The sequence below is a fragment of a genome, unplaced genomic scaffold, assembly GCF_019419815.1.
Source record: "Pyrus x bretschneideri cultivar Hongxiangsu unplaced genomic scaffold, Pyrus_bretschneideri_v1 Contig17, whole genome shotgun sequence".
Taxonomy (NCBI): Eukaryota; Viridiplantae; Streptophyta; class Magnoliopsida; order Rosales; family Rosaceae; genus Pyrus; species Pyrus x bretschneideri.
Genome location: NW_025999468.1, coordinates 5,697,290 through 5,706,957, shown reverse-complemented (window position 1 = coordinate 5,706,957; position 9,668 = coordinate 5,697,290). Strand labels below are relative to the sequence as shown.

At 35.6% G+C, this 9,668-nt stretch overlaps 1 protein-coding gene across 1 annotated transcript; it reads left to right on the top strand.

The window, feature by feature from the left end:
* The first annotated feature begins 541 nt into the window (after positions 1-541).
* LOC103967893 (ran-binding protein M homolog) lies at positions 542-8,233 on the top strand. The gene is made up of 10 exons (XM_009381225.3): positions 542-1,114; positions 1,818-1,964; positions 2,053-2,139; positions 2,288-2,333; positions 3,594-3,670; positions 4,750-4,912; positions 5,863-5,931; positions 6,698-6,757; positions 7,209-7,295; positions 7,553-8,233. The coding sequence occupies exons 1-10, from the start codon at positions 744-746 to the stop codon at positions 7,835-7,837; spliced, it is 1,392 nt and encodes a 463-aa protein (XP_009379500.1). The 5' UTR covers positions 542-743; the 3' UTR covers positions 7,838-8,233.
* Positions 8,234-9,668: the final 1,435 nt, after the last annotated feature.

The following is a 9,668-nucleotide window of genomic DNA, read 5'->3' as shown; positions in this document are numbered from 1 at the left end:
CTAACATTTAGGCGTCTAGCAGGGCCTAGGCAATATTTTAATTATAATTAAATTTATTATATAACATATAAATAAATATTTACTTATACTTGAAAAATTACCTAATTACTATTGGAATTTGGAATACATACTTTCAAAATAAAATGACATATACAATATAAAGTATTAGAATATATTGAAAACATCGTAAACAGTAAATAATTATAATTTTTTTAAAAACTGCAAAATAACAGCTATGTATTTGAGAGTCTCGACCTATGCGCCAAGCACTTAAGACGCCTAACGCCTAGAGAACAATTAGGCCATTGACCACCTGCCTAGCCTATATATAAAGGGAGTTGTTTAGAACAGTGAGTTTGTAGGACTCTAGTTTCTTGAAAAAAGGGAAAAATTATAATTTGAAAGAAAAATAAAACGAACAAAAAAAAAAATCAATTAGTACGATGATTTATTGGTATTATTTTTCAACAATAAGTGAGAGATTTAAGTTCAATTCTAATAAAAAACCGAATTTGAAGTATATTAATATTTAGTCTACTGAGGTTAAGCTCATTGTTTGTTAAAAATAAATAAATAAAGATTCTTGATTCTTTCCTTCTACGGGCAGTAACAGATCATTCCCATATCTCTTGCTCTCCTCCCTCCTTCAGTCCCCCAAATCGACGAAAAGGGTTTAGGTTTCTTCGTTCCGCTCTGATTTTCCACCAAATGGTAGTTGAATTCTAGGGTTTCAGATTCAAACAATGAGCACCGCCAACTCCAATAACAGTACCAACCACCACCACGGCGACCGAGATCTCAGCTTGTGGTTCCTCGAGCAATCGCGGCTCGCCTCTGCTCGGGGGCTGACCGACGAGGACGAGGACTCCCCCACGGAGCTCAACACCATCAACAGCTCCGGCGGCTTCATCGTCGTGTCCCCTGATAAGCTCTCCGCCAAGTACACCAGCGTCAATCTTCACGGCCACGACGTCGGCGTAGTTCAGGCTAACAAGCCAGCTCCGGTCAAGCGGCTCGTCTACTACTTCGAGATTTATGTCAAGGATGCTGGGACCAAGGGCCAGATTTCCATTGGATTTACTTCTGAGAGCTTCAAGATGCGGAGGCAGCCCGGGTGAGGCTTCTTGGTTGATTGGGTCTGTTTGGTTTCTGAGAAAATGATTGAAAGTTAACTGTCACAGTTGTTAGTCGATTTTTGTTTTTGGGGGTTTTAATTGTGGATTCAAGTTGGTGGATTTCTTGGTGTTTCAGAAACCTGGTAGGTTCAGAAAGAACCGAAATAGGAATTTAAAGTGGTATTTTGTGTTAATCTTCAACTGGGACTTTGCAAGCTAGAGATCTTCTTATGATGTTATGGGAGAGAAGTTTAATTTCGGTTTTTCTGATTATGTTTAATTAGGTGAGCTAGTAGAAGGTCAATGTACATAGGGTTTATTATCAGATAAGTGATCGTTGATGAGTTTTATGTTGCGCATTTGTTTTGACCTTTGATTGTGTGAACTGTGTGTTCCTAATTGGATAATAATAGTGTACTTTGTGATCAATTGGTGGAAAACGATACAAACCCTCACCGTAAAAAGTTGAGATATGAATTGGGGAGTTTGTTTCTCCACTGCCATATTTTTATTTTTTCTGGGGAGGACCCAAGGGAGGAAATGAAGGAAAAACCAAAGGAGGAAAACATTTTGTTTTCTGCATGTTGCATTGTGTTTTCCACTGTTTGTGAGATTTGAAAACTATGATTTTAATTGGCAAGTTCTGTAACTTCTGTTATTCTAGTCATGATATTTGTGTTAATTATTTCCTCCATGAAGCAGATGGGAGGCAAATAGTTGTGGCTATCATGGCGATGATGGACTACTTTATCGGGGACATGGAAAAGGAGAAGCGTTTGGCCCAACCTACACCTCTGGGGATATAGTTGGAGGTGGTATCAATTATGATTCACAGGAATTCTTTTTCACGTAAGACTTGTCTACTTCGTTTGGTGTTTCTTCTCTTGAGACTAGAGTGGTGTTTAATGTGATCTTGTTTCGTTCATGTTGGTTCCAGTAAAAATGGTGCTGTGGTGGGAACAGTGCCCAAGGATATCAAGGGCCCCTTATTTCCTACCATTGCTGTACACAGCCAAAATGAGGAGTATGTGGTATCTTTTTCTAATATTTTAGCTCTTCTAGATGTTCATCTTTTGTAATTAGCCAACTGCTTGTGCATGTACGCAGCAGCTTCAGATGGTTCAGATTCATGTTTTCATGTTATCAGATGTGTGCTTAATTTTAATCTGCAGGGTACACGTTAACTTTGGACAGCAACCATTTGCGTTTGATCTTAAGGCAAGATATACTTTTCATTGCTTATCTTTTATTTCAAAGAAATATGATTCAATTAATATGCCTTGTGTCTTTGGTCTTCGCTAAATCAATTATTCATCAGTTGTCGTACCTCTATAAAAAATTTCAACCGTAAATTCTGATTTAGATAAATGATAATCATTTTTTTTTGTAAGGTCCAATTTGTCTTATAGTAAATAGGCATAAACCTTTTTACCATAGTAAAGAGGCAAAAGCCTTTTCACACTTCTGTGTTCTTTAGCTGTCCATCATACGCTAGCCCAGTGAATAGCTTCCCAATGGCGTGCTTTATAACTTTTAAGAATAAATTTTGGGTTTTGCTTTCTCATAGGTTACCAAACCCACAAGATGTGGATTTTTAAACCTAGAAGCTTTGGCGGTGTTGCTTTCCTTCTCTTAGGAGTGAATTTTCATACTGTCTTTCAGATATATGGAATGAGTAAAAACGCCACTGGCGTCCCTTCTTGCAATTAAATAAAGCAAGCAACTTTTGATTCTTGTTCATGGAAAAATCAATCAACTGGAATAAGAAAAACTGCGCTGTTGATTGTGGTTTGCCAGCATGTCCAAAGACACAGAAGGAAATAGTTGCAACCCATAACCACACAGTCCTATGATATTTATTCCACAACATGAGCTTAGGATTCATAAGAGTCAGTTATGCGAGATAACAGGACCTTAAGGTTGTGGCAACGGATGTTTGACTTTTGAATTCATTTTCGTTTCTCTAATTTTTGGCCCTTCATTTTGAGATTTTTAAGAACTTTGTTGTTTGATCAAGTTAAGGGGCAAGTATGTGAGAATAAGGGTATAAAAAACCATCTTGTATTATTTTTTTAACGGGGGATCATTCCCAAAAAAATAAAATGAGGGATCATTTGGTTCATTGATTGCATGTAGTGGATAGGGGACTCGTAACGATGTTGATTCATTATTTCATTGTAATTCTTAAGTGGAAAATAAATTATGAATGAAAGTATAGGCCAAGGAAAAGGGCTTCTTAAGTGGAAAAATAACAGATACCCTCAATACTTATGTTGGATTATGGATTCCTGAATGAGCACTGATTTGTTGCTTCTCTCATTCATTTCTGTTATATATAATGCTTTTCATGAAGTCCTATTTCATAAAGGATTGTACAGGTTATAATTGTGAAGATTCGATTACTTTGAAGTAGTATAACTTGTTCAATATTTTGTATATCATGTTGTCTAATCGAAATTAATTTTAACATCCACTTAGGAATTTGAAGCGCAAGAGAGGATGAAACAACAAATGTCAATTGAAAAAATTTCTTTGCCGACTAATGTTAGTCATCAGTAAGTACACATTATTTCTTGATATCTCAAATGAAGGCATCTAATTTATTATGTCTTAGTCATATATGATATACCTCAAGGTGGAATGATCTGATGTCACCTGTTAAATAGACACTGTAATTGATTTTAAAATTTGAATTTCTCTCGTGTACATTAATATATGATTTGTTGATTTAGTTTTAGATTTAGATTTTTTATTTTTTTATTTTTTTTTAAATTGTACTATTGTAGCTGAGGGATTAGACACAGTTCAGTGATAGTTGTAGCTAGATTAACACAACCCAAATCTTTTTTATATATTTCTTTTAGGTCATCATTCTGCTCCTTGTCCTGAGTCCCTGATACTTAATTTTCAACCAGATTTTAAATAAATTTGGAATTTAGACAATTCAGGTTGTTATAGGTGGTTGTGTTCTGAGGGTTGGTAAGATAAAATGTAGCATTGATAACCTTGACAATTTGTAGAACTCAGACCTGCCTCCCCAGTTAATATTGAAATTCCCTGAGGAGCCCCATGAAAACGCTCTTTAATGGAACTTTAGCTTTAGCTGGTTGTGGACATGAAAGCACTGGGTTGGTGGGCCGGGAATGCCCAACAACTCTAGCTTGTGCTGGATCAAGGAGCAATAGGTTTCCCGGAGATCTTGAACTTTGCTGGATGGGGTACGTCTGGTAGAAAAACAGTTCAAGCTCCTTGTAGTGTTTACTGAGGTTGTAACTTGAAATTTGAGTCAATAATTTCTTTAATACTTAAGTTGCATTTCCTGCAGTCTACATGGGCTGCAAGTAAGAATACTTGGTGTCATAGGCATGTCTATTCTGTTAATCAATATGAATTCACTATTTTTAGGCATGTCTATTCTGCTAATCAATATGAATTCACTATTTTAAGTTGAACTTGATGGATGCTAGGTTTATGATCTGGTGAGTTACTTATATTTCTAGCAACGTAACCAGTATGGAGGTTTACCAGGGAATCGATATTGTCATGATTTTACCGTGTATTTATTTAAAAAAAAAAATTGTTTCCTTAAAATTTTATTCGTCAATTGTTAATTTATTTATGCTTTATTGACCAGAATTGTTCGCTCCTACTTACTACATTATGGATATGAAGATACGCTCAATTCATTTGACATGGCTAGTAAAAGTACTGTTCCTCCAGTACATATAGCTCAAGAAAATGGTTTTGATGAGCAGGACATTCTGTTTGCACTAAATGAGAGAAAGGCTCTTAGACAGGTATTGATTTATTTCAGTTACAATCACTTTAAAGTTAAATGATTGACTACTATAGTGTTCTGCTTTCTTTTCTTGTTTGGGACGAAGTCCTGAGCTTCTTTAATATTTGCATGAAAGTTTTGGAATCCCAGTTGTTTGGATAAACTTAAAGGTTACAAGGAACCAGAAAAAAAAAGTGTACGTATTATATTTGGGGATGTGTAATAATTAATACAACTCCATTGGACTTGATGATCATAGAATTGATGCTTACCTGACTGAGTGTTATAAGCTAGATGCAGTTTCTTATGACTGCAACATTCATGATATCTCTGGTTGCAAAAGATTTACTTCTCTTTTTTTGATATATTACACTGACACAAAATGATGATGCGGATGAGATATGCCATAGGCCTTTTTTTGGGTGCTTTTAGTGCTTTCCTGTTTAAGTAATTGAAGATGTTGCATTATTACATGGTTAAAACAACTTTTCTGTATACAATAGTTTCATGTGAAATGTTCATGTGTTCGTCAGGGTTCGCTTGAAATCAGCCTATGATAGTATCTTCTTTTTTTTTTCCCCAATTCATTTTGAAGATTTATTTACCTGCTTGTGTTTCTCGTAGCCAATCTGCTTTGTAGGGGTGTAAAGTATGCCAATCACTCACATGTTGCATCTTTCCTTTTCTTTTACTCTTACCTTGAGTCTCTTGATTGGATGACATTTTGGATAGAAAATTAATTTAATCAAATAATTCTAAAGGCTTTGATGTGATAGTAAAGAAATGTTTGTAGTGATGTCTTATGAAACTGTCTGCTTGGGAGTTCGGGGAGCATTGTAGAATCAGTTCAATATATGGTTTTCTTATTTGGTTTGTTTTTCCTTTGTTGTATGTACTCAGTCTCCGAGCCCTTAATTTTTTTTAGTATAAGAGTTGCACCTGGCTGACCAGTTTTATTTGCTAATGAAGCTCATTAGGAATGGGGAGATCGACTCTGCTCTTGGTAAACTCCGTGAATGGTATCCCCAAATTGTTCAGGTAGACTGTCTAATATTTCAAAATGATCTTTTGGTGGCCATTTTTATTTTTATGTAATTCTTTGCTCTCGATGTTGAACAGATCTTGGCACATGCAGTAAATTCTGTAAAGCATGTGTTTGAGAGGGTTGAAGTGTATCCTAATTGTTTCAGTTAGTTGCAGATCTCGTGTTTTACCTACTTAACATGTGAATTTCTATGTCTGTAATTGTGTGTCTTGTATTCTTTTCCTACAAATTGGTGTCTTATTTTTTGCAGAAAATGTTTTGAAAAATACACGAGGCTCATAGTTTCAAATTTCTATGTTTTCAATTTAATAAAGTACTTCTGCTAATAATTAATATAATGTTTGATCATCTGGTCTTAATTAAACCAACTTTTGTTTGTAGCAAAAAAAATCAGTTGAAGGTTGTGATAATATTTGATTACTCTTAGCTAACCAAAAAAATAAATTTGATTACTCTTAATTCTTAACATAATTACGAATTCCAGTATATTTGGCATGTTTACATGTTGACATTTTATGATTCTTTTATTCGTATGCTTATGCAGTGAATTCCTTATGGATCACAGATAAATTTACTTTTTATAGGTGTATAGCAATGCTATTTATGTGGTTTTGAATTTTGGCTTTATCTTATGTGCTATTTGGTGAAGTTACTGTCCTTAACCATCTTAGGATCAATGCTTGATTTTTTTTTTTTAATTTAATTTTGGTCATAATGCTTATTTTGTTAAGGTCATGACTTAAGTTTTGCTCTCTGCAGGATGATAAATCTGCTACGTGCTTTCTGCTCCACTGTCAAAAGTTTATTGAATTGGTTCGGGTATGTTTCCCCTATTTGCATGAGATTAGCTTTAGTATCACATCAGATATATTAAAACATGAATATTACGGATAAAGTCATGACAATACTTGTGGGCTATTTTTTTAAATGAATTGGAAGGATACAAGAAAGTCTTGCATACCTGTTACATTCAGTGTTTAAGCGTTGAAGGAAACCATTAAATCACGATTTAGAAACATGGATTGAACTGTGTAACTTCATTTCAGATGGCTAGATATTATACTACTTTCAAGTGTTAACAAATGGCGCATTAGATTTAGTGTTCACAAATAACAGGTGCAGCCTGCATTATTTGCTTGACATCTTTTAGGTCTGGCTTATATGAGGTTTTTGTTTATTTTATAGAGCATCTGATTGCCATTTGGTGATCTTACATGAATATGACAAAAGTTCTTTGGCCTGCCTTGCGATACTTAAAATTGTCATGTAGGTCGGAGCACTGGAGGAGGCTGTCAAATATGGGAGGATGGAATTGGCAAAGTTCTTTGGCTTGCCGCTGTTTGAGGACCTAGTTCAGGTAATAAAAGAATTTTTTTTTTTTTTTTTTAATTTTATGTATTTCTAGAAAATATGGAAGACCAATGAGGTACAAAAACACAGTACCTACTGGCAAACTCATATTAATGGTGTTCTTTAATCTGCATGTTGTATTGCGTTTCAGTCGCTACATGTTCCTCTGGTGCTTCTTTTGGAAGCACCACATTAGAACTAGACCCTTTTACTTTTATCATTGAAATTTAATGTTTATCATCGTTACAACACCTCTATCTGTAGGACTGTGTTGCACTGCTGGCGTACGAAAGGCCACGGGAATCATCGGTTGGATATCTGCTTGAAGAGTCTCAGCGTGAAGTTGTAGCAGACACAGTTAATGCAATGATCCTGTCAACAAATCCCAACCTGAAAGATTCTTTGCACGGTGGCTTGCATTCATATCTGGAGAGGTTACTCAGGCAGCTTACTGCTTGCTGTTTGGAGAGAAGGTTTTTGAGTGGGGATCAAGGCGAAGTCTTCCATCTGCAGAGAGTACTTAACAGTAGTAAGAAAGCTAGGTGCTAGCTGATTATTCTCTACCTCTCGTCTCCGTCTGTTCATATGCACATAAGCCATTTTCTGAACCACATCTCCAACTGAACAGACTGGTTTATCATCCGGCAGAGCATACTGTATAGAGGCGCCCAATAATGTTTACGTGAGCCACAATGATACTAAATTTCTTGTATAGAATGGGTATGTTCTCTTTCTGTAAGTTTGTAACCCACCGTTTACCCGCGAATTAGAAATTCAGTTGAACCGGCTTCTGGGAACGTTTACATGTTAGATTTCAATAGATTCAATTTACGTTGTGAACTTACCTTGTTGCTCCATTGGACTTTTAGGAAAGTACTCAGGAAACGAAACCGAGGATGGTGAATTACTTGTTGAGCAAAATTGTAGTGGTTACAGTTGGTATTCCGTTTTTTGGTTTTGTTTTTAAGACTCAAGAACGTGACCAAAGAATTGGAGTGCTCTTCCCTGAGGGAAAATGATGTATTTTGTAGGGATGGTAAGCAATCATGTGGTCATTTTTCCTTTGTGATAATTTGGAGCCACCCTTGCAGCACATGGCTTCTTTCCCTAGGGGAATAAAATATTTTCAACAGGAGTCCCGTTCTCTTGGACGCAGATTGTGGTCAATCGCCGTTTGATCTTAATTCAACGGTGGAGAAGAAATTACCACAAAAATGTTAAATAATCACCTATTGTTGGATTAACTATTTGCGACCACAACTCATAATCCTTGGAAGTAAAACATACATGGAAGAGGTCACCTTTCTTTTTTTTTTTTTTTTTTTTTCATTTTTTTGGAAAACCTCAATGGTACAGGGGGAAATTTATTGATATCGAAAAAAAAGGTACAACTAATCAGGAAGAGGAAGTCAACCGTCTCACTTTCAATGGTGAAACCATTTTCTTTCATCAATATGCTCCAACGCCCATCTTCTCTGTTTTCGTCTTTTATTTTTAGAAATGTTTCTTCTTTTAGAACTCAGTTGGGTATTCTATAGTTTCAAATTGGGACTATGGTCGTTAAAAAAATGCAACAATTTTATGGTTGTCTAAAGATGTAATTTCTGGGTGTAAATAGAACTCTTCGATGATAAAAAGCAAGTTGGAAACAATATCTGCATGGGGTGTGATATCCACACATCCCATTTTACTTCTCACACATTTTTTTAATTTTTGGTCGTTGGATCAGATGAATTGAAGAAGATCAATGAACAGAAATTATCAATGATGCGTAAGAAGTAAAATGAGGTGTGTAGATAGTACACCCCTATCTGCATGTATCCTCAATTATGTGGTTGTCCCACGTAAGGGGGCGACTTACAAAATTAAAAGATCATGTGCAAAAGAAATCCCCGATTCTCATGCAACCATGCTAGCAAGTGGTACCTTAAAAGCTGAGTACGATATCTTATGTGATTAGTGTTATTTAGGAAATTTCACTAATGAAAATGATTTGTTATTGCGGCAGGGTTGGACCTAAGGGTGTACAAGTAGTGTCACCGCACAATGACCCGATTTGATGAGGCTTCATATTTTTTTATCTTGCATACATATATAAGCCATGTACAAATGAATGCAACTAAATAAGTTAAGGGCATGTGTGGAGGAGTTGGCGTTTTCATCGCTATTGTGGGGTAATGTTAGAGAGACAAAATTGGAAACTAAATGATGTGTCACTAATAGAAAATAAACACGTTTATCAACATTTAATTAATAATTCTCCCTAGTATTACCCTTCTTGTGGACATAGTCGTTTTCACGTAGCCACATGCCGATAACAATGTTTAATATTTTGTATCTTTGTTATACGTACATAATGATGTTAATTATTTCTCATAGC

What these genes read in the sequence shown, in the direction of transcription:
- LOC103967893 (XM_009381225.3), top strand. Translation starts at nt 744, where the DNA reads ATGAGCACCGCCAACTCCAATAACAGTACCAACCACCACCACGGCGAC. An exon ending in CATTTGCGTTTGATCTTAAG is followed by an intron (nt 2,334 to 3,593) that starts GCAAGATATACT and finishes ACATCCACTTAG; the next exon opens with GAATTTGAAGCGCAAGAGAG. An exon ending in CCGACTAATGTTAGTCATCA is followed by an intron (nt 3,671 to 4,749) that starts GTAAGTACACAT and finishes TTTATTGACCAG; the next exon opens with AATTGTTCGCTCCTACTTAC.